This window comes from Aquarana catesbeiana, linkage group LG02, assembly GCF_042186555.1.
Source record: "Aquarana catesbeiana isolate 2022-GZ linkage group LG02, ASM4218655v1, whole genome shotgun sequence".
NCBI lineage: Eukaryota > Metazoa > Chordata > Amphibia > Anura > Ranidae > Aquarana > Aquarana catesbeiana.
In genome coordinates, this window is record NC_133325.1 from 571,299,447 (window position 1) to 571,325,006 (window position 25,560).

A 25,560-nucleotide genomic window follows, 5' to 3' on the forward strand; every position below is an offset into this window, starting at 1 on the left:
TGTGAGGGTTTACATCCACTTTAACACACAGGTCCCAGAAGACAGCGGGGGGGGGGGGAGAAAAAAGGTACAACGACAAAAAAAAAAGATATCGAAAAACGAGGGGGAGAAGGTGTTCTGATTTTCAAGACCTAGATTATTTTTAGCTTGGAACTCCACTTTAAGGCTTTAGACCCACTTTAACCCTCGTCCTCCTGTCTGGGGCAGCACCTAACAAGCTCAATTCCGCCCTGCTTACATGTGGCTAAAAATAAAGACCCTAATGGCCCGTACACACGATCCGAAAATCGGATGACAGATTGTCCGAATTTTTTGCTTAATAGTTGCAAGTAGAAATTGAATAGGTTACTAAAGTCATGAAAATTCTCGTACAACAGAAAAAAAAAATCAGAAGTGATGTCATGTGTTGTAATGTATGTGTATTGTATTTTCGGACGACAACTGTACTGACTAAACGAAAATCGTACGATCTGGCATTGTACGAGGAAATTTTTTGTGCTTGTCCGATCGGATAATATTGGATGAATTGTCGTAATCGGCTCTGTACTAACGATCCAATTATTGTAAGATCGCGTCGAAATCTGTAGTTTTCTTATGATTTTCGGATCGTGTGTATGGGCCATTAGGCTGGGTTCACACTATCTTCGCATGTGTCTCACAGCAGGGGTCCCCGTTCACCATTTCATGTCTGACTTCAACCCGAATTTTTGGCTGAATTCGTACCTGAAACAGACCAAAAGAAGCACAGGACCCCCTGTGCAAATTCGCACCTCAGCGGCAGCGGAGATATGTGAATCGGCTCGGTAGAGAGCCTGTCACAATCTTCTGCTATTTGGATACTGGCAATCCGCATCCAATTCGCAATAGTGTGAACCCAAGCCTTATCCTTTGTGGGTTGAAGCGTACATCATTTTGTCGCCCAATGCTCGTGCTGCTTTCGATCTCGCCACAGTCTGAAATAATGGGAGCTGTAGGCACATGTGGGATTTCTTTCTTATTTTTCAAAGGCTAATAAAGTATGTGACTGTGTAGTAAGCTGCCTCTGACTGAAGAGCAGTGTGCGCTGAGTGTTTATTACTCCTGTATGAGGGCGAGTCACCAACACGGCTCTTTCATTCAACTCTCTCTTCTCGCCTCCCCTCCTCACTTTCTCTTCCGCCTATTAACATAACCCGCAGCCGGCTCGGGTGACTGAAGCTCCCCGCAGGGCACGACATGGCGGGGAGGAGGAGGAGGAGGAGGCGGGGATCCCATTAAGACAATGGGCGGCCAGAAAAAAAAATATGCCATCGTAATAAAGGAAAAGGCACGCGGGCCAGACGTGCTTGCTTTTTTTTTTTTTTTTTTTTGTCTGGGAGACCTCCTCAGCTGTGCGTGAGGTAATTCCGCTACCTCACATAACATAGAGCCGCAGTGGCCATTTTAGCACATCCTCCTCCGCCTGAGACCTCCGCGCAGGCCTCGGGCACAATACACACACCTCTCACTGGGGAGCTTTATTTACACAGACACTTGTCTGCTACACGAAGGCGGGGGGGGGAGATAGGAGACTTGGTTTCCACCCCCTCCCTCCTTCTCCAATGACCGAGGGCTCACTATCTGGCTCCCCATCCCCCTCCTCCTTCCGAATGGTCTCTCCCAGAGGTTACCGGAAGTAGTGCGGCGCTGCCATGTTTTCAGCTGCTTTGTTGTAGGTTTCATATAGGATCTTGCGCTGGTGTTTTTTTTTTTTTTTGTGTTGCTCCCTCCCTCCCCCCTTTTTCCTCAGTTCCAGAAGGCGTACTCCTCCTCCTTCCTCCTCCTCCCCGGGATCGCCATGGAGGCCAACTGGACGGCTTTCTTATTCCAGGTAAGGGAGAAAATCCCGATAATATGTATCTATGTGCCCGGGAGAAGCAGCGCCAGGACTCCGGAGTCGTCCCCCCCCCTCCTCTCCCCCCAGCCGCCTCCCTCCTCTCCCCTCCCCGGGAAGCGGGGACACCCGGGAGCAAACATCGCCCCCCCTTCACCTCCTCCTCCCTCCACATCCTCCTCCTTCCCCGCTCACACACACTACTCTCCGGCCGCCGCACGTTCCTCTCACACGCACTCACTGAGCCTGGAAGAAAACGGCCGCATAACGGGACGTGAGGGAAGGAGGGGGCGCCGGAGAACAAAAGGCTCCAACCTATCCCAGCGCCATTTATTCACAGACGTGTAATCCGATAGGTGCCATTTTCTGTCTCCTTCGTGTGAGGCGGCCTTTTATCCCGCCGCGGTGTGTGCTATAGATAGTCAGGGAAGGAGCCGTGTATTGAGGGGAGAGTGCCCCTCCCCCACTCCCCTCAGTAATGTGTCGGCTGCGGATTATGGCGGGCTCAGGCGGCCGCACTTTCCTCCTTGTGTGCAATGATGTGGGCTGCTTTGTGCTCTACAAATCTCAGCAGCCTTTCCTATAGTCTTATCTATGGCCGGCTGGAGGCTCTCCTGATAGTAGTCACCCTGCATACGCCTTCAGCCCTCTCACGTTTGGGCCTTATGAACACTGAGGCTCTTCTAATAAGGAGTGCACACGGGCTCTTCTAAAGAGCATTGCACAGGGGCTCTTCTAAAGAGAAATGCTTTTTCCTCTGTGAGAAAAAAAAACATTTAGAAGCGCCTCAGTGTGCATGAGGCGGCCCAAATGTGAGAGGGATGAAGACGTGTGCGGGGTGACTACTATCCAGAGAGCCTCCAGCCGGGAATAGATGAGCCTCATACACAATGACAATATCAGACACTCCATCGTTGTCGTTATTTTTATTTTTTTTGCATGATAGTCTCATATCGAAAACAAAGAGGTTTCTAAAGTTACGAACTTTCTCGTATGACATAATACAATGTCGGAAGTGATGTAACGTACTGTATTCTTTTGTTTCCAAACATGGGTTGTCTTAAAGCGGATCTCCACCCAAAAGGGAAGCTCCGCTTGATTGCTCCCCCCCCTTCCGCTGTCACATTTGGCACCTTTGGGGGGGGAGATACCTGTCAAAACCAGGTACCCGCTCCCACTTCCGAGTGAGATCACTCCTCAGCGATCTGCGCTGTTTCCATCTCCTCCTCCTCCTTCCATCTCCTCCTCCTTCCCCACAGAGAACCCAGAAGACAGCAGGACCATTCAGAAAATGCAGCACGACTCACGCAGTGGGAAACCGGCTGTGACTTCACTTCCCGTTTCCCTTAGTGAAGATGGCAGTGTGTTCTGTCTAAAGAGCCAACTGGTCAGAATCTACAATTACGTCACTTCGTGTGGCTCTCCAGCAGCCATAATTGCAGATTTCAATGACTTGGTTTGACGGAACACCGGCAGCGTGTACGCGACGAGTTGGCGGTTTTGACGGAACACCGGCAGCGTGTACGCGACGAGTTGGCGGTTTTGACGGAACACCGGCAGCGTGTACGCGACGAGTTGGCGGTTTTGACGGAACACCGGCAGCGTGTACGCGACGAGTTGGCGGTTTTGACGGAACACCGGCAGCGTGTACGCGACGAGTTGGCGGTTTTGACGGAACACCGGCAGCGTGTACGCGACGAGTTGGCGGTTTTGACGGAACACCGGCAGCGTGTACGCGACGAGTTGGCGGTTTTGACGGAACACCGGCAGCGTGTACGCGACGAGTTGGCAGTTTTGACGGAACACCGGCAGCGTGTACGCGACGAGTTGGCGGTTTTGACGGAACACCGGGTAAGGAGGAAAAAAGTTGACGCCGCCATGTTGGTTACTAGCAGACGGACTAACCATGTCCACTTATATTGTGTACTGTAGTGTATACTCCCAGGGTTCTGTGAAAACAGCCAAATTGTCCAAATCTCCTTTTACAGATGCTGGAGAGTCACCATAAATGATGTGGTTGGAGTTTTCAGCAGAACACCGGCGCCTGCATCCACAGCCGATGGCCAAATTGGCTTGGGGTGCCGACATCGTGGGATACCTGGACATTTAAGTATCCTTATATTAAAAGTCAGCAGCTACAGTATTTGTAGCTGACTTTGTAAAAAAAAAAAAAAAATTATTTTTTTTCTTACAGACTGGAACTCTGCTTTAACTCCAGGTTCACACTACTGCGATCAGACATTGCATGTGATTTGCACCTGCGGTGCATATCGCATGTGAGTTCATGGCTGAACTCATTAGATTCGCAGGAAAAAAAGTACAGGGACTTTTTTTTTTTTTCCCCCGCACTGAAATCGGATCGCATGGGTTTTCTCTTCGTGTGAGTTCAATTAGCACTGCAATCTGTGAACTGATCTGGGGGTGTCATTTAGAGGTCGACCGATATATCGGCCGGCCGATATATCGGCCGATATTTGGCTTTTTTTACTTAATCGGCATCGGCCGATTGTGCTGATAAAAAAAGCCGATTATAACTTCAGCGGGACTTGCAAATGACTTCTGTAATAGAAGTCAATTGCAAGCTGTTTGAAGTTTGTTTTCTCTCCTCCTCTGGGCAGCCTGCCAAATCTGATAAGAAGATACATTTGTATCTCTTCGGGTTCTTTTTATCAATAGACTGAACTCCGTGGAGAATTTCTCAGTTTAACCATTTAAAGACTAAATCTTTTCTGACATTTGTTGCTTACAAGTAAAAATCCTGTATTTTCTGCTAGAAAATCACTTAGAACCCCCAAACATTATATATATTTTTTTTAGCAGAGACCCTAGGGAATAAAATAGCGGTTGTTGCAATATTTTATGTCACACGGTATTTGCGCAGCGGTCTTTCAAACGCAATTTTTTTTTAAAAAATACACTAATTAAAAAAAATAAAAAATAAACAGTAAAGTTAGCCCATTTTTTTTTTCGTCCAAAAGTTTTGATTACTTGTTTTTGTGTATTTAATATTTAAGATATAGTTATTTTTTTTTAATCTAAATTCTACATACAAGTGAACTGATTGGAGGTTTGTTTTGTTTAATAAATGTTTAAATGTAAAAAAAATTTCTGTATCACTTATTACTCAAGGCTGCTTTCACACTGGAGCGGGCATGCGTTGACGGTAAAACGCTGTTAGTTTTAGCGGCGCTTTACCGTCATTTTAGCGGCGCTATTCGGCTGCTAGCGGGGCGCTTATAACCCAGCTAGCGGCCGAGGAAGGGGTTAAATGCGCCCATGAAGCGCTGCTGCCAAAACGTTATGCAGGTGCTTCGGCAGCGGTGCGCATTCATTTTAATGGGCAGGAGTGGTGGAGCAGCAGTATACACCGCTCCAAAGATGCCGCTTGCAGGACTTTTTTTTTTACATCCTGCCAGCGCATCGCCTCAGTGTGAAAGCACTCGGGATATCACACTGAGACTGCAGGGGAGCCGTTTTACTGGCACTTTACAGGCGCTATTTTTATCCCTAAAAAAATGCCCCAGTGTGAAAGGGGTCTAACTGTTAGATTTTATGAGATGAAGGGGGAAAAAAAAAGAAAAAAAAAAAAAAAATCGGCCTAATATATCGGCCCAAAAAAATCGGCATCATATATCGGCCATCGGCCACCGCGATTTCTAAATATCGGCATCGGCCAGAGAAAAAACCATATCGGTCGACCTCTAGTGTCATTACCAATGTAATGACACCCCCAGCAGTTCGCAGAAGGCAATGTGAACTGCCTGCGGGAGAGATACAATACGGAAAGCAGCGATGTAATCACGCTGGTTCCCGAATCGCATCAGTGTGAACCTAGGCTCAGTGGTTGTAAACCTAGTTACACTACAGGTAAGCCTATAATTACACAAATCACATGCCAAATTGGCGGCAATTGCGGGCAATGGCACCGTCTGAACCGATTCCCAAAAGTAGTTTCTGTACTACATTTGGCGACATCAGGGTGCGATTTCCATATACATCTGTGCAGAAACTCGCACAGATGTCTCCGAAAAAGCCACAGAAGTCAGGACTGACATGCGGGAATGAAATGGTGTGAGTTTAGCTGAACTCGCACCATTACATTCCCGTGTGTCCGTGTGAACCAGGGTTTAGTTTCTCAAGAAATTAGATAGGCTGTCAGTCCATTAGGTGTGAACAATTTTTAATGATTAGCACCATGGCTTGTAAACTCTAACTTTGCACAAAGACCAAATATACACTTATTTGGGTTATTTTTACTAAAGAAATGTATAACTTTTGGCCAACATTTGTAAAGAAAAATTACCAATTTGCTAAATTTTATAACCAAAACATAGAAAAATATTTTTTTTTCATTTATAGCACTAAAAATAAACCCAGTGATGATTAACCACTTCATTACCCGGCCATAGTAAAATGACGTCCACAGATGGGATCTTCCATCCTGGGTGGACGTCATATGACGGCCTGGGCTTCCCGGCCGGCTAGGGGGCGCGCGCCCGCCGCGTTGCTCAGGACCCAGGTGCGTGTGCCCGGCGGGCGCGATGTCCGGGCACCCACGATTGCCCGTTTAACCGGGCCGGACCGTGGATCTGTGTGTCAGTTGAGAGGAGACCGATCTGTGTTCCCAGTACAGAGGAACACCGATCGGTCTCCTCCCCTTGTGCGTCCCCTCCCCCTACAGTTAGAATCACTCCCTTAGGAAACATATTTAACCCCTCGTGTCCCCCTAGTGGTCAACCCCTTCACTGACTGTCACATTTATACAGTAATCAATGCAATTTTATAGCCTTGATCGCTGTATAAATGTGAATGGTCCCAAAAATGTGTCAAAAGTGTCTGATGTGTCCGCCATAATGTCGCAGTCACAAAAAAAAATCGCGATCGCCGCCATTACTAGTAAAAAAAATAAATAAATTTTTTTTTTTTTAAAAATGCCATAAATCTATCCCGTATTTTGTAGACGCTATAACTTTTGCGCAAACCAATCAATATACGCTTATTACGATTTTTTACCAAAAATATGTAGAAGAATACGTATCGGCCAAAACTGAGGAAAAAATTTGTTTTTTAAAAAAAAAATTGGGATATTTATTATAGCAAAAAGTAAAAAATATTGTGTTTTTTTTTTTTTTTTTTTTTTTTTTTTTTTTTTCAAAATTGTCGCTCTTCTTTTGTTTATAGCGCAAAAAATAAAAACTGCAGAGGTGATCAAAAAGAAAGCTCTATCTGTGGGGAAAAAAGGACGTCAATTTTGTTTGGGTACAACATCGCATGACCGCGCAATTGTCGTTTAAAATGCGACAGCGCTGAGAACGAAAAATTGGTCTGGGAAGGAAGGGGGTGAAAATGCCCTGTATTGAACCGGTTAAATACCACGAAAAGAAAGCTCTATTTGTGTGAAAAAAAGGACAAACATTTCATATGGGTACAGTGTTGCATGACTAATTGAGTAATTGTCATTCATAATGTGAGAGTGCTATTTAGGAAGGGGATTTAAGTGCCCAGTGGGCGAGTGGTTAAAGGGAACATGAGTGATTATTTTTTTTTTTTTTTTTTTTTCACCATCACGTGTACTAGACATAAGGGTCCATGCACATTGGGCATAAAAATACTGCTTATACAGGCTTTTGTAGTTTTTCAGCCTGTAGAAGCAACTCTGATGCCGCGTACACACAATCGCACATTCCGACAACAAAATCCATGTTTTTTTTTCCGACGGATGTTGGCTCAAACTTTTATTGCATACACACGGTCACACAAATGTCAAATTCCGAACGTCAAGAACGTGGTAACGTATGACGAGCCGAGAAAAATTAAGTTCAATAGCCAGTGCGGATCTTCTGCTTGATTCCGAGCATGCGTGGAATTTTGTGCGTCGGAATTGTGTACACACGATCGGAATTTCCGACAACGGATTTTGTCGGAAAATTTGAGATCCAGATCTCATCTTTGGTTTGTCGGAAATTCCGATGGAGCCTACACACGGTCGGAATTTCCGACAACATGCTCCCATCGAACATTTGTTGTCGGAAATACCGACCGTGTGTACGCGGCATTAGGCTTCATTCCCACGAGACGGATCCGCTGCCACGGAGTCTCTCTGTCCGCCAGCTCAGCGGGAGATCTCTCCGTTGGTCTCCATTGAGCCAACGGATGACAGGTCCCTCTCCACTCACTGAGCGGGGAGGGGCCTGTCGAGCGCCGCTGGTTGCTATGGAGAGATTGGACGAAAACAGACAGCATGTCCATTTTCATCAGATCTCACCTGATCCAATCCGCCAGGGACAGATGCTAAAGTAGGGCCATCCGTCTGATTTTAGCGGATTGAACTGGGTCGGATGTCAGTGGACATGTCACTGCTGACATCCGTCGCATCATAGACTAACATGGAGCGCCCGTTCAGGTCCGCCGACAAAACTGACAGGCAGACCTGAAAGGTCCGACAGTGTGAAAGGGGCCTTAGCCCCACAAAGGATGTTACAAGGTGAGAGAAGAACTATTTAAAGCAGAGCTCCACCCAAAAGGGGAAGCTCTGGTTGACAGGTACCCGCTCCCACTTCTGGCTTAGTTGGCTGCTGTGAAGTGAGCTGGAAGTTTGGCCACCTCCTCCTTGCCCTTGCAGCCGGCCCATTTACAGAGCGCATCGCAATTTGCGCAGTAGGAAACTGTCTGTGGAGCCGCACAGCTTCACTGCCGGTTCCCCTTGAGATGGTGGCGCCAACACCCAACCTATTCAAGAATAGGCTTGGGGGAAGGACACCGCTAGATGCCTGGACAGATACGTGCCTAGCTATGGCTGAAACAACTAATCGATTATGAAATTAATCGATTATGAAAATATTAATCGGCCAGTAACATAATGGGGTTAAAAACTAAAATGAGCCGTTTATAGTACAAAAAGAGCAAATAATCGCTACTGTAAATATTACTTTCACAGTTCTACAGTAAAAAAAATGAACCCCTTACAGTAGTGATTTGCTTTTTTTGTACTATAAAGGGCTGATTTTAGTTTTTTTTTAACCCCATTATGTTACTAAATGTCTTAGACCTGGTTCACATCCATGTGTTTTTTGGTGCTTTTTGCAGAAACACACTACAGTTCATTTACATGGTTTCCTATGGGACACTTTCACATCTATGCTTTTTTCAGCCGCTGTGTATTTGGAGAGGGTTAGGGACTTTTTTAATGCAAAATGGTGCTTTTTTGGTTCAATATACTTCAATGGAGAAGCTGCAGAAAAGCATGTAATGCATTTTTGCAGCAATTTGTGTTTTTTCATCTGCCCAACAATAAATTGGGCAAAAAAAGCAAAAACACAAATCGCACCAAAAACACGTGTGCAAAAAGCGCTGCAGAAACAGATCAAAAGCAAAATGCATAGATGTGTACCGTGCCTTATGCTGGCCACACGGATCAATTTTCAGACGAAAAATCTTTGTACATTCGCTAATAAAAGAATGTTGTTTGAAATTTTCACTTTTTTAACATTCTGTAATGAATGTAATTTCTGAATGAAAGCCACATACGCTTTGACCAAGAAGTTTTCTATTTCCAAATTTTCCCGTCACTGTGCTTGAAAATGAACGTCAATTTGACCCCACTAACGATTAGAAAATCGAACGAACGTTCTTAAAATTAAATTTTATTTGAAGGAAGACATTGTGTTTTTTTTTTTTTTTTTTTTTTTTTTTTTAATAAAAAAATGTGATCTCTGAGTCTGATTATATTTACCAGATTCACCCTTTAATAGTAAATCTCTCCTAAAAGTATATACAGTATATATCTCTTCTGTCTGTTATTCTCAGAGTGGATGAGATTTTGCTCCCTAACCGTATAGTTGGTTATTTATATTTACCACTGTATATAAATATTTAAGATGTCAATTTTCAAAAAAAGGCAATTTATTAACTAAATTATACTCCACAATTCTTTGTAAGGTTATTAACCGATTAATCTAAACAATAATCAGCCGACTAATCGATTATGAAAATAATTGTTAGTTGCGGCCCTATTTGTAGCTGCTGACTTTTAATTTTTGTAGGGGGGTGGAACTCTGCTTTAATAAATTAAACCACAGGACCTCATAAGCAGTGGATGTGTATGAATTGTGGAGAATAAGGCTATTGTTTAGCATCACTTTAAGTCTATGATGAATGCAAGCATGAGGACTTGCCTTTCTTTTTCTGGAAAAAAAAAAAAAATGTTACTGATATCTACGTTATCGCCAATTTGGCGTTGCACCAATTTGAACAATCCTATTACCGACAATAGGATGCAACTTGTCATCGGCCTGTCAAATAGCATTACAGGTCTCTCCAATGTGGTTAAAAGACTAGGGATTTACATATAAATTCTGTCTCGCCCTCGCTGAAAGTAACACTTTCTTATGCTGACAAAAAAAGCTTTGCCTGAGTTTTGTGACAGGTGGTAGGTAACCGGTTCATCAAGTGCCTGAAGGCAAAAAAAATTATCCTGATAATGGCTCTGTTTTATTCTTGGTTTATATGACTGCTTTATACATAATGTGTGTGTATTGCACAATTGAACAGCGAAAGTAACTGAATTCAATCGATTTTTAGAAAGGTACAGCTGTGGCCAAAAGTTTTGAGAATGACAAATATTCATTTTCACACAGTCTGCTTCCTCGGTTTTTATGATGGTAATTTACATATACTCCAGAATGTTATGGAGAGTGATCAGATGAGTTGCAAAATCCCTCTTTTCCATGAAAATTAACTTAATCCCATAAAAAACATTTCCACTGCATTTGTGAAGAAGGCTTTAGGGGGCCCAAGAAAGTCCAGCAAGGGCCAGGGTCGTCTCCTATGGTTGATTCAGCTGAGAGATCGGGGCATCACCAGTGCAGAGCTTGCTCAGGAATGGCAGCAGGCAGGTGCGAGTGCATCTGCATGCACAGTGAGGGGATAACTTTTGGAGGATGGTCTGATGTCAAGAAGGGCAGCAAAGAAGCTACTTCTCTCCAGGAAAAGCATTGGGTCAGACTGATATTCTGCAGAAAGTACAGGGATTGGACTGCTGAGAACTGGGGTAATGTCATTTTCTCTGATAAATCCCCTTTCCGATTGTTTGGGGCACCCAGAAAAAACCCTCACTGGAGAAGAAAAAGGTGAGTACTACCATCAGTCCTGTGTCATGCCAACACTAAAGCATCCTGAGACCATTCACGTATGGGGTTGCTTCTCGCTCACAATTTTGCCTAAGAACACAGCCATGAATGAAGAATGGTACAAAAACATCCCTTGAGAGCAACTTCTCCCAACCATCCAAAAACTGTTTGGTGAGAAACGATGCCTTTTCCAGCATGATGGAGCACCTTGCCATAAGGCAAAAGTCATGACAAAGTGGCTTGGGGAATAAAACATCTAAATTTTGTGTCCATGGCCAGGAAACTCCCCAGACCTTAATCCCATTGAGAACTTGTCCATCCTCAAGATGCGGGTGAACAAAAAACCCCCCACAAATTCTGCTAAACACCAAGCATTGATTATTCAAGAATGGGCTGCCATCAGTCAGGATGTGGCCCAGAAGTTGATTGACAGCATGCCAGGGCAAATTGCAGAGGTCTTGGGGGGTCAACACTGAAAATATGGACTCTTTGCATAAACTTCATGTAATTGTCAATAAAAGGCTTTGAAACTTTTGAAATTCTTGTAGGTATTCTTCATTATACCATAGTAACATCTGACAAAAAGATCTAAAAACACTGAGGCAGCAGACTTTGAAAATTAATATCTCTATCATTCTCAAAACTTTTGGCTACGGCTGTCTAGACCTTTTTAAAGCGGAGTTACAGGCTTTTTTAGTTTATTAAAAGTCAGCAGCTACAAAAAGTATAGCTGCTGACTATTAATAAACAGACACCTGTTCCATCGTCCAGTGATACGGCCGCACAGAGCCCCACTCCTCTCCTCGGCGCCTCCATTGAAACAGTGGGCACCCGGCCGTGACAGCTTGTGGCTTCACAGCCGGGTGCGGGCTGCGCTCTCCCAGTGGACAGGCAATCTTCTGGGACATGTTCTGTCCCAGAAGTTTGTCGAGAGGGAGGGGCTGCTTAGGTGGAAGCAGGAAGCGGGGACAGTAAGTCGCACTCAAAACCAAGCACCAAAGACCCCACCCCCCAACAAAAATTACATGCCAAATGTGGCATGTAAGGGGGCGAGGAGTGCTTAAAGTGGAAGTTCCACTTTTGGGTGGAACTCTGCTTTAAGGGGTTGATTTACTGAAACTGGAGAGTGCAAAATCTGGTGCAGCTCTGCATGGTAAACATCTAACTTCAGCTTGTTCAATTAAAGTGGTTCTAAAGGCTCAACCTCTGTGCAGCAGCTTCCCCTAATACTTACCTGAGCCCCATCTTCCTCTAGCGCTGTGCACAATAGCCACAGCTTTTCGGGGACTCTCCCTCATTGACTGAGGCAGCAGCAGGAACCAATGTCAATCACAGCCAGTGAGCCAATGAAGAGAGGGGCGGGGCTGAGTCATGGCTGTGTGTGTAAATGAACAAGCAGAGCAGCGGCTCAGAAGCGTGCCTTCTTGGGTGCTCCCATACCAAGCTGCTTGCTCCTGGGGGTACTTGGCATGAGGTAGGGGCCAGGAACGCCAGGGGGAGGGTGCATGCGAAGAGAATAATTGGGGCTGCTTTGTGCAAAACCACTGCACAGAGCAGGCAAATATGACATGTTTGTTATTTTAATGTAAAAAAAAATTAGTTTTTTTAATATCACTTTAACCACTTCAGCTTCGGAAGGTTTACCCCCCCTTTCATGACCAGGCCATTTTTTGCGATACGGCACTGCGTTACTTTGACAATTGCGCAGGCGTGCAATGCTGTACCCAAATAAAATTTGATATTTTTTTCCCACAAATAGAACTTTCTTTTGGTGGTATTTGATCACTTGCGGGTTTTTATGTTTTGCGCTATAAACAAAAAAGACAAGACAAAAAAAAAAAAAAAAAAATTTACTTTCTGCTTTAAAACATCCAATAAAAATGAAAAAAATCGAATTTCTTCATCTGTTTAAGCCAATATGTATCCTGCTACATATTTTTAGTAAAAAAAAATCCCAATAAGCTTATATTGATTGCTTTGCTCAAAAGTTATAGCATCTACAAACGATAGGATATATTTATGGAACTTTTATTTCATTTTTTTACTAGTAATGGTGGCGATCAGCAACTTATAGCTGGGCTGTGATATTTCAGCGCACAAATCGGACACTAAGTGAACTTTTTTGGGGCCAGTGACACTAATGCAATGATAAAAATATGCACTGTCACTGTACTAATGACACTGGCAGGGAAAGGGTTAACGGGCAATCAAAGGGTTAAATGTGTGCCTAGGGGGCACAAGATTGCCACTTTTCCTATTGACAGAATGGCGATCTGCCTTGTTTCACATAGGCAGTCCGTTGTTCTGCTTCTCTCCCAAATAATCGCTAGGTGCCGGCAGACATCGAGTCCTCCGGACCCGCTGATTGGCTCCTGCTGTGTCCAATTGCAGCAGGTCGCTGGCAGCACACGCGTGCGCGCCTAAGACCCAAAAGTGCAGAATTACGTACCTGTTTTCTTTCTGTGCAGACGAGCCGCCGCCATGTACGTTGTGTGGTCAGCAAGAGGTTAAGCTTTGACAAATAAAACCTAGAAGCTGATTGGTCCCTATGCAGAGTTGCACCAGATTTTGCAATCTCCAGTGTTGGTAAATTAACCCCCTCATGGTCAGGCATAATTGGACTTGTGTATTTGGGGGGGGGGGGGGGACTGAAAAAAGCATTTTATCTTCCATCCTGCAAAAAATCCAGTGTGCACCTACCTTTTTTTAATCTGCAGAAAAAGTGCATTTTATTTATTTTTTTAAAGTGAGCTTAAAGTGTAAAATTTCAAAATTTGTTTAATGGATAAAGCAAAAAAAAATTCTTAAAATTGTATTCATTACTAGAATACATTACTTTTTCTGAATGGCTAAACACTGATCAGGTAGATTGTATTGTGTTCTGGGTATGAGATAGGAAGTCTCAGCTCAAATCTGGAACACGGTGTGATATGCTGTATGTAGCCTCAGCTTTAAAATTACTCTTTGCACAGGGTCACTTGTACACCAAGCCCACATGCTAAGAGACAATATATCTATCTTTCCAGCGACCCATGCCTTGACATGCCACTGCATTACCAAAAGTTTATTTAACCACTTGCTTACTGGGCACTTAAACCCCCCTCCTGCCCAGACCAATTTTGAGCTTTCAGCGCTGTCGCACTTTGAATGACAATTGCGCGGTCATACACTGTACCCAAATGAAATTTTTATCATTTTTTTTCCCACAAATAGAGCTTTCTTTTGGTGGTATTTAATCACAGCTGGGATTTTTATTTTTTGCTAAACAAACAAAAAAAGATGGAAATTTTTGAAAAAAAAAAAAAAAGTTTAATAGTTTGTTATAAAATTTTGCAAACAGGTAATTTTTCTCCTTCATTGATATGCGCTGATGAGGCGGCACTGGTGGGCACTGATAGGCTGCACTGATGGGCATGGATAGGCACAGATAAGGCGGCACTGATGGGGACAGTTAAGGCGGCACTGATGGGGACAGTTAAGGCGGCACTGATGGGGACAGTTAAGGCGGCACTGATGGGGACAGTTAAGGCGGCACTGATGGGGACAGTTAAGGCGGCACTGATGGGGACAGTTAAGGCGGCACTGATGGGGACAGTTAAGGCGGCACTGATGGGGACAGTTAAGGCGGCACTGATGGGGACAGTTAAGGCGGCACTGATGGGGACAGTTAAGGCGGCACTGATGGGGACAGTTAAGGCGGCACTGATGGGGACAGTTAAGGCGGCACTGATGGGGACAGTTAAGGCGGCACTGATGGGGACAGTTAAGGCGGCACTGATGGGGACAGTTAAGGCGGCACTGATGGGGACAGTTAAGGCGGCACTGATGGGGACAGTTAAGGCGGCACTGATGGGGACAGATAAGGCGGCACTGATGGGGACAGATAAGGCGGCACGGATGGGCGGCACGGATGGGCGGCACGGATGGGCGGCACGGATGGGCGGCACGGATGGGCGGCACGGATGGGCGGCACTGATTGGCACTGGTAGGTGACACTGATTGGCACTGGTAGGTGACACTGATGTGGGTGCTGATGGGTGGCACTGATGGGTGGCACTGTGGGCACTGATGGGTGGCACTGTGGGCACTGATGGGTGGCACTGATGGGTGGCACTGTGGGCACTGATGGGTGGCACTGATGGGTGGCACTGTGGGCACTGATGGGTGGCACTGATTGATGGCACTGTGGGCACTGATGGGTGACTCTGGTGGGCACTTGTAGGCAGCACTTCTGCCTATTGCTTTGTGTTGTAATAGCGCCGTGATCGGGACTGATGTCCCGATCACGGCCGCCGGTGATCGGGTTTTTTTTTCCTCCTCACGCTGTCAGCGCGAGGAGGCAAAATAGCCGATTACCGGCTCTGTTTACATCACATGATCAGCTGTCATTGGCTGACAGCTGATCATGTGGTAAGGGGTCGGGACCAACCCCTTACTCTGATCTGTGATCAGGCGAGTCTCATAGACTCGCTGATCACCGAGCGCGCCGCGCGCGCCCTGCAGGGGGCGCGCAGGCCGCTCGTGCACGGGACGACGTCAATAGACGTAGTCCCGGCAATTTAGATCCGCGCTGTTGCCGTCATTTGGCAATGGCCCGGATCTGAAGCTGTTAAAGTATATCTAAACCCCTAGTTCTTGGTCCCTTCTCGGCTATGCTTTTCTCCACTATACATAAGGGCCCTACACACAGGCTGAATATCGGCCGGTTCAATAGAAACCTGCCAACATTCAGCCCGAGTGTACGGCAGGCGGTCCGACAGCCTCGTAGGGGACTGAAAAATCTGCCAATCGGCACTTGATTGGCTGAGAGCGCTGACCGTTGTGTTCTGGTGGAGGAGTCGTCCTTCTGTCAGAACACAATAGCGCTCAGAAGGGAGATCTACCACTGATTTTAGTACAGCGGCTCCTTCTGAGCTCTTCAGTGTGTGTGTGTGTGTGTGTGTGTGTGTGTTTTTTGTTTGTTTTTGTTTTGTTTTTCTGTTTAGCCAGCTATGTTGAACCAAAAAAAAACTACTTGTACCGGGCAGAAACTGCCATGGTTCTCACACAGGGTAGACATCAAACATGTCTGCTTTTGTTCATCTCCATCACATGGTGGATCAATTGGATTGGTAGTGTACAAAGGAGATATTATTCTGTTTTCTGTCTTTTCAGATGCCATGAAATAACAATAAAACTGCATTTCTGGCAAGATCAACAGATATTTTCTGTGATTGCTAAAAATGTTAGCCTGAAATATCCAAACAAATACAGCCACCACCTCTAAGGACTGTTAAGCTTTATCATACTACATTTTTGTTTTTGGGTTTGGATATACTTTATTGGAAAACTATTTCACCCCTTCCTGTAATCTGGAGTGTTGTGGCTCCTGTGGAGAGAGGCACTTTGACAGAAGCAGTTGACAAGCTCTTAAAGTAAAATGCAGACCGTTAAAATAAAAAATAAATGCAATTAACATTTACTTGTAGAGAAGACAGTCCATACAATACACTAGTAGTCCCAGAGCCTATGAGCCTCATAATGCTTACAATGGCGAGCAGTCATTGGTCATATGACTGCGCTGCCCAATAAACACTTGCTATTGCAAGCATAAAGATGCTTACAGGCTCTGGGGATGCTAGTGCAGTGTTCAATCGTCTTTATTAAAAGTAAACTTGTACTTTTTAATAGTTAAAACAAAGACTGTTAATGTGAAACATTCATCCTTTACATTTTTGTCTGTCTTCTTCCTTGCTGTATATATTCTGTGTATGCCCTTTGTTAAAAAAAAAAAAAAAAACTGCTAGGTAGGCAAACTATTTGTACAGTTTTATTCAAATAAGCTTACGCATGCAAATGCTGCTAAAAAGACATCAAAGCCCCCGCTTGGTCATAAAAGTTTTAAACCTAGCCTTAGAATGTTTGAGTGGTTCTTGCACTAGCAACACGTATATTGTAAAACTTTACCACGGATATGTCACTGTTGGGAGCCAAGTTTAAAAAGATGGCTGTCCCAACAGAATTGCCAAACATGTGTTTTCTTTATTAGTCAGAGTGAAGTGAGAAAGGCCTGGAACATTAACAGCAAGTATAAAGATTCCTCTCCATTCTAGCTTGTTGCTCATCATAGTCTTTTCTTCTCTCTTTTGCATTATTGCAACACAGCATCACTGATTTAACTTTAGATGTACACACCATCTGTCATTACATAACGTTAAACTACAAGAGCAGCAATTGCTTCAGTCAACCTATGCCTTTTATTTAATTCCCCTGCAAAACTGCTAACCACCTCATCGAAATGTATTATACAATGACAATAAGAGCTGTTCTAATAAACCTGATCTTGCCCTCCCTGCTTCTTCCCTCCCCTATTTTGTTTCATCAAAATACCAATTAAATTTTTAGTTATCAAAAATGGTAATGGTGCTCTGTTCCTTTAAAAATGAACTGATGTGGCCTAGTACTCCAGTAACAGGTGAAGTGAATAAAAATAACCAAATATGGTAAATCTAGTGGCAAATAGTGATTTCACTTTAGAATGAATAAATATGTGCATAAAATATTCATTCTAAAGTGAAATCACTATTTGCCACTAGATTTACCATATTTGGAAGCTGCACCTAAAATGTTTTTTACTTTCATGCAGGGCATGCATTGGGTTAAAAAAACTTTAGCCTTCACAACCACTTTTATATAAAATCTAATGTATACACTATTGTTTCTACACCAAATATTTTCCCCAAAATTATAGTAAAAACTGGCAAAATTTGGTATTGCATATTTTAAGACTTGGCTTTTACATTTGTATGTGGTCAAAATCATCAGAACATTGTTTTTCACCAGTATTTGTTTTCATTTCCAAACAAAATTAAAGTACATCATTTAAAGTGTGGTATCAAAGAAAGCAGAATCTGTCCCCCGAAAAAAAAAAATAAGATTTGCTGTTAAACCATCCACACAAAGCAATTACTGTATTGTAAAATCTATTGCATGGCCAAAACCTGAGAAAATCCTTGGCACCAAAGGGAGTTTATATAGGTTAAAGGTGCTGGAACTCAAGTGGTTAAACAATCAAGCCTAAAACGCACAATGTGATCATATAAAGACTATTTTCAGGCAGCCATGCAAGGACTAAAATGTTTATAGATTTCCTTGATTTACTTTTATGTATGTGTAGTATACTGTAGCTACAAACAGTATACAGCACTGTTTCGGCAGCAGTGTAAGGACTTCTTATTGCAGTTTTAAAAACAAACTGCCCCACCATTGTATTTTAATGATTGAATACAAGGCTTCCTCTGGCTGTGGTAGCGGATGAGCTCATGATCTCCACCTCAGCCAGTCAGAGGAAGCCTTGTATATATTGATAAAATACAAAGCTTCTTGGGAAGGGCTTAGCCCAACTTGATTTTTTTTCCTGCAGCAGACAAAGTCCTCCTACCACTGCCAGTACACAGCACTGTATAGTTTTATGTAGCTAATGCTACATACAGTTTATATAGTGCTGACAGTGGCAGCGTGTATTAGTAAAGGTAATGGTTTGTTTGAGCCATAGCAAAGTGATAGCAAAACTGTCAGCACAGGATGACTTTATGTAAAAGCATACTTGTAATAGAAGAAGCAATATTCTTAACTTTGTAATGCTGCTTTGTCGAAGCGCTTCCTATTTGCTGCCCCTCTCTCACTTTTTCACGTAATATGGTCCTTAAATAGAAAAAAAATTCCAGGAGGTCGTATATTTATTTACTTTTCTTTAAACAGATGTTGAATACTTGGGTCTCATTGGGATGGTTTAAGGGGGCGTGCTTTTTCGTTTTTTTTTTTTTTTTTTTTTTTTTTCTTACTCTGACTTGTGTTTCCAGATTAGGTGAGACTTTTTTTCTAAGAAATCTTCCAAAACAGCCTAGGTTGTCCTAACTTCTCTTCTGTAGTCTTTGCATATTGCACTTGTAACTGGAATTTAAAATGTTTTCAGAAATGTTTCTAAATCCAATTTTATTTTCTTCCTTTTTTTTTTTTTTTTCAGGCTCACGAAGCTTCACACCACCACCACCACCATCACCATCATCACCAACAGGCTGCTCAAAATAGCTTGCTGCCATTGTTGGGAGCACCAGTTGAGCCTCCCGATCAAAAACCTATGTTACCTTTACCAATAAATCAAAAACCTCAACCTCCCCCAGAACCTATGAAAGAGCCTGTTGTAATAAAGAAAGAAAAATCTAAAACCTCCTTTGTGTGCACATATTGCAGCAAAGCTTTTAGGGACAGTTACCATTTGAGGCGCCATGAATCCTGCCACACAGGAATTAAGTTAGTGTCACGGCCAAAGAAAACACAAACTGCGCCAGTTGTGCCACTCATATCGACTATTGCTGGAGACAATAATAGAACATCCTTGGTTTCAACAATTGCAGGGATACTGTCTACTGTTACAACATCGTCTTCATCTACAATTCCTAGTGCAAGCACTAGCATCCCAACGATGCCAGTTCCCCAGCCAGTGAAGAAGCCTAGCAAACCTGTTAAGAAAAACCATGCCTGTGAAATGTGTGGAAAGGCCTTCAGGGATGTTTATCATTTAAATAGGCACAAGCTTTCCCATTCAGATGAAAAGCCGTTTGAATGTCCAGTCTGCAATCAACGTTTTAAAAGAAAAGACCGCATGACCTACCATGTAAGATCGCATGAAGGAGGAATTACCAAGCCCTATACATGTAGTGTTTGTGGGAAAGGATTTTCAAGGTATGTCATTTCAGTTCATGTCAGGACAAATCCTGGAGGTGAGAACACTGAGTTCCCAGTACAGAGAACGGACCACACTGTTTTCTGCTTAGCGTGGCCAGTTTTTAGTAGGAGAGCAGAGGAACTGACAATAACACCAGATATTTCATACAAAGAGAACAGGGTACAGCAGGCACATATCAGGAATATGAAATGTTGGGAATATCATAGTCTTTAACTTTATACATAGAGTACTATCATCTCTAACTGATGGGTTTTGGTCTGCATGTGGCTCACTCTTTTGCAGTCCTGAGTTGGTTTAAAAATGAAAATGTAATGAGGCTTTAGCTCAGGGGTCTCAAACTGGTGGCCCTCCTGCTGTTGCGGAACTACAAGTCCCATCATGCCTCTGCCTATGGGAGTCATGCTTGTAACTGTCAGCCTTGCAATGCCTCATGGGAATTGTAGATCTGCAACAGCTGGAGGGCCACCAGTTTGAGACCCCTGCTTTAGCTGGTTTCCAGTTTATAAAGATAGGGCTAGCTATATGCAGCTAGACTTCTCTCATTCAGGCCACAGCATTACACCCGGCACTACTCTGCGTTGCACCCGGCACTACTCTGCGTTGCACCCGGCACTACTCTGCGTTGCACCCGGCACTACTCTGCGTTGCACCCGGCACTACTCTGCGTTGCACCCGGCACTACTCTGCGTTGCACCCGGCACTACTCTGCGTTGCACCCGGCACTACTCTGCGTTGCACCCGGCACTACTCTGCGTTGCACCCGGCACTACTCTGCGTTGCACCCGGCACTACTCTGCGTTGCACCCGGCACTACTCTGCGTTGCACCCGGCACTACTCTGCGTTGCACCCGGCACTACTCTGCGTTGCACCCGGCACTACTCTGCGTTGCACCCGGCACTACTCTGCGTTGCACCCGGCACTACTCTGCGTTGCACCCGGCACTACTCTGCGTTGCACCCGGCACTACTCTGCATTACTCCACAGTACCCTGCAATTTTTAACCAGTTCCCGCCCGCCATCATATGACGTCCTTGACTTTGAGCGGGGATATCTGAATGATTGTTAAAATAATACAGTCAGCGCAAAAATGAATGCTGCACTGCTTTATTGTATTATATCTGAATGATGCCTGCAGCTACAGATATCATTCAGATATCAGCTTTTTCAGCCGGCGATTCCCTACACCATAAGAATGATCATAGCGGCTGTTCCACTGCTTGATCATTCATATGGGAGGCGAGAGGGGACACTACCCCCCCCCCTTCCCGCCACCCTCCGGTGCTTCTACCCACTCACCGCTACGATCGAAGCCAGGATCGTTTGTTGTTTTTTTTTTTTTGTTTTTTTTTCAGGCTTCCCAGCCTAGAGGTGAGATGTGGGGTCTTATTGACCCCATATCTCACAGTAAAGAGGACCTGCCATGCCATATTCCTATTACAAGGATGTTTACATTCCTTGTAATAGAAATAAAAGTGATCAAAAAATTTTGGGGGGGGGGGGGGTGGGGGGTGGAGAAGTGTCAAACTAAAATAAAGTAAAATGAACAATAAAATTTTTTTTTTAACGCGCCCCTGTCCGTGTGCTCGCATGCAGAAGCGAACACATACGTAAGTCCCGCCCACATATGAAAACGCTGTTCAAACCACACATGTGAGGTATCACTGCGAACGTTAGAGCGAGAGCCATAATTTTGGCGCTAGACCTCCTCTGTAACTCAAAACATGTAACCAGTAAAAAATTTTAAAGCGCCACCTATGGAGATTTTTAAGTAGCGAAGTTTGGCACCATTCCACTAGCGTGTGCAATTTTGAAGGGTGACATGTTAGGTATCTATTTACTCGGCGTAACTTCATCTTTCACATTATGCAAAAACATTGGGTTAACTTTACTGTTTTGTTTTGTTTTTTTTTTAAAGCACAAAACTGTTTTTTTTTTTTTTTTTCCCAAAAAAATGCGTTTGAAAAATTGCTGCGCAAATACCGTGCGAGATAAAAAGTTGCAACAACCGCCATTGTATTCTCTAGGGTCTTTGCTAAAAAAAAAAAAAAATATATATATATATATATATATATATATATATATATATATAATGTTTTGGGATTCTATGTAATTTTCTAGCAAATAAATGATTATTTTTACATGTAGGAGAGAAATATAAGAATTGGCCTTGGTGCTCCAGAACGCCTGGAGGTGCTCCCTGCATGTTGGGCCTCTGTATGTGGCCACGCTGTGTAAAAGTCTCACACATGTAGTATCCCCATACTCGGGAGTAATAGCAGAATGTGTTTTGGGGTGTAATTTGTGGTATGCATATGCTGTGTGAGAAATAACCTTCTAATATGACAATTTTGTGAAAAAAAAAAAAAAATCTTGATTTTGCAAAGAATTGTGGGAAAAGATGACAATTTCAAAAAAACTCACCGTGCATCTTTCTAAATACCTTGGAATGTCTTCTTTCCAAATAGGGGTCATTTGGGGGGTATTTGTACTTTTCTGGCATGTTAGAGTCTCAAGAAATTAGATAGGCCGTCAGTACTTCAGGTGTGATCAATTTTCAGATATTGGCACCATAGCTTTTGGACTCTCTAACATTCACAAAGACCAAATAATATACACCAAGTTGTACTTATTTTTACCAAAGATATGTAGCAGTATAAATTTTGGACAAAATTTACGAAGAAAAAATACTAATTTGCTAAATTTTATAACAGAAACAAAGAAAAATTCATTTTTTTTACCAAATTTTCAGTCTTTTTTTTTTTTTTTTTTATAGCGCAAAAAATAAAAAACCCAGAGGTGATTAAATACCACCAAAAGAAAGCTCTATTTGTGTGAAAAAAAGGACAAAAATTTCATATGGGTACAGTGTTGTATGAGTAATTGTCATTCAAAATGTGAGAGCACTGAAAGCTGAAAATTGGTCTGGTTAGGAAGGGGGTTTAAGTGCCCAGTTGTCAAATGGTTAAAGGAATTTTTCATTTTTTTTTTGTTTGTTTCACTTTAAGCATCAGTAAATCACTGCTCATTTAAAATGATCTTTTTTACAAACTTTTTTTTTTTTTCATTGATGCATGTGCCCCAGGGCAGTACCCGGACCCCCATATCCTTTGTATGTCCAATAACTTGCATATTATCCTTCAAAATGGGCCCTTTTAATTTCCATAGACTTCAGTTGGGTTCGTTGTTCGGCATCAAACTTTTGCGATGTTTGAAAGTTCTGTCGCAAACCGATTCGTGGGGGACGGGGGGTGGTCGGTCGTTCGGCCCATCTCTATATACTGATTGTATTAGAGGGAAACTATGATTTTGTTTTGCTGCATTTCCCCCTACAGCAAGCCAAGATGTTTTATTACATCATTATATAAAAGCCCGTAGATGGTTTTACTGAACTTGTACAGTTTATTCCTTTTTTGGTTACTTAAAACTTATGTTAGTAGAATAATACATTTTTAATTATTTCTTGAAAACTAATAGCAAGTATTACATAAACAAAATGGGTATTAACCACTTAAGGACCAGCCTCGTTTTGGAATTTAGGTGTTTACATGTTTAAAACAGGTTTTTTTGCTAGAATATTACTTAGAACCCCCAAACATTATATGTTGTTTTTTTTCTAACACCCTAGAGAATAAAATGGCGGTCATTGCAATACTTTTTTTCACACCGTATTTGCGCAGTGGTCTTACAAGCGCACTTTTTTTTGGAAAAAATTCACTTTTTTGAATAAAAAAATTAGACAACACTAAAAGTTAGTCCAATTTTTTTTTTTTTTTTTACATGGTGAAAGATAATGTTACACCGAGTAAACTAATACCCAACATGTCACGTTTCAAAATTGCGCCCGCTCGTGGAATGGCGTCAAACTTTTACTCTCAAAAATCTCCATAGGTGACGTTTAAAAAAATTCTACAGATTTGCGTTAGTGGAGGACTAGTGCTAGAATTAATGCTCTCGCTCTACCGATCGCGGTGATACCTCACATGTGTAGTTTGACCACCAATTTCATATGCGGGTGCTACTCACATATGCGTTTGCTTCTGCGCACGAGCTCGTCGGGTTGTGGCGCGTTAAAATTTAGTTATTTATTTTTTCAGTCATTTGAAAAAATTACAACAGTAAAATGTGCCTTTTTAAGACGTATTGGTGGAAGTGACGTCGCTTCCGCCCTCCTATGGTATGGAGACGGGTGGGGGCCATCTTCCCCTCATTTGTCTCCATACACAGACAAGGAAAGGTCCCGATTGCCTCCGCCGCTACCGACAGCTCCGGTAAGCATCGGAGGGCGCGGGAGGGGGGTGGCACCTCTCCCGCCGCCGATAATGGTGATCTTGCGGCGAATCCGCCACAGAGACCACCATTATCGTAAACAGAACCGCCGGCTCTAAAGATGGATACCTCGGTTGTGGCAGCAGCTGCTGCCGTTGCCAAGATATCCATCTTCAAACTGCCGACGTATATCTACATGAGCCAGTCGGTGAGTGGTTAAGAAGGTTATTGAAAAATGCCACATTGTTTATGGGATATCAAGTTCACTGTAACGGACATGATGGTTTTTAAAATAGCAGCATGGATCGTTCATCCAAGGGACACTGCAAGGGGCCATTTAAAACACTGTTGGTTTTATACCCATTTATTCTGCGTATCCAATTGTACTATAGAATTGCATTGGTATGCACAATAAGGGCATTTTGTTGTGTGTGTTTTTAAGATGACATGTCCACATAGTAACAAGTAAAATGTCAGAGATGATACGATTCTCTATAGACTAATACAAAAAAACCTGAAGCTGAAACACTATAACAAAAACACGATGCTCAGGTGTGAATGCAGCCTCAGAGGTTTGGGACAAACCATTTAACACTGACAAGAGTGCTTACAATTATCAGCAGTAAAACCTTTATCCCAAAAGGAAAAAAACTATTGCTGTCTAAAAGTTTTTCAGTTTGTCAGTTGTGTCTGAATTTGCTAGTAAATCTTAACGCCATCTCCCTCCTGTTGCTCTTTAATCCAGAGTGGAGGCACTCTAATACATGAAGTGTGTTTACTGGTCAGATCACCAGGAAATACAGAAGAAAAAAGCCTAAATAAACTACATCCAACACATCTTATGATTGAGCTGTAATTTATTACATTTTTGGTAATGTAATATATTACAGCTCTAAGATGCAATTTGTCTTAAAGCCCAACTCCAGGATATTGGCAGTCCTACCCAACTAAACTTGCCTTCGTAGATGAAAAAGATCGTGGAAAATTAATATTTATATATACAGTTCTGTAGGGCTGAAACAACTAATCGATTAATCGACAACTAATCGATTATGAAATTAATCGATTACTATTTTCATAATCGATTAATCGGCCAGTAACATAATGGGGTTAAAAATAATAAAATGAGCCCTTTATAGTACAAAAAGAGCAAATAATCGCTACTGTAAATATTACTTTCACAGTTCTACAGTAAAAAAATTAACCCCTTACAGTATTGATCATTTGCTTTTTTTGTACTATAAAGGGCTCATTTTAGTTTTTTTTTAACCCCATTATGTTACTAAACATTTTAGACCTGGTTTACATCTTTGTGTTTTTTGGTGCTTTTTGCAGAAACACACTACAGTTCATTTAACATGGTTTTCTATGGGACACGTTCACAACTATACTTTTTTTCAGCCGATGCGTATTTGGAAAGGGTCAGGGACTTTTTTTTTTTTTTTAACGCAAAACGGTGCTTTTTTGGTTCAATATACTTCAATGGAGAAGCTGCAGAAAAGCATGTAATTCGTTTTTGCAGCAATTTGTATTTTTTAATCTGCCCAACAACAAATTGGCCAAAAAACTGTATTTCTCTTCTAAT

At 42.9% G+C, this 25,560-nt stretch overlaps 1 protein-coding gene across 3 annotated transcripts in view; it reads left to right on the forward strand.

Annotated features, from left to right (window-relative positions):
* The first annotated feature begins 1,693 nt into the window (after positions 1–1,693).
* The window catches only part of VEZF1 (vascular endothelial zinc finger 1), a 46,730-nt gene continuing 22,863 nt past the window's right edge, over positions 1,694–25,560 (forward strand). For 2 of the 3 annotated variants that reach the window (XM_073616089.1, XM_073616090.1), the window contains exons 1-2: positions 1,694–1,849; positions 18,986–19,704. In XM_073616089.1, the coding sequence (XP_073472190.1) occupies positions 1,817–1,849; positions 18,986–19,704 (752 nt within the window). In that variant the 5' untranslated portion in view covers positions 1,694–1,816. Of the gene's footprint in view, positions 1,850–2,046; positions 2,209–18,985; positions 19,705–25,560 lie in introns of those variants that run through there. The other variant, XM_073616091.1, reaches the window with a different exon arrangement.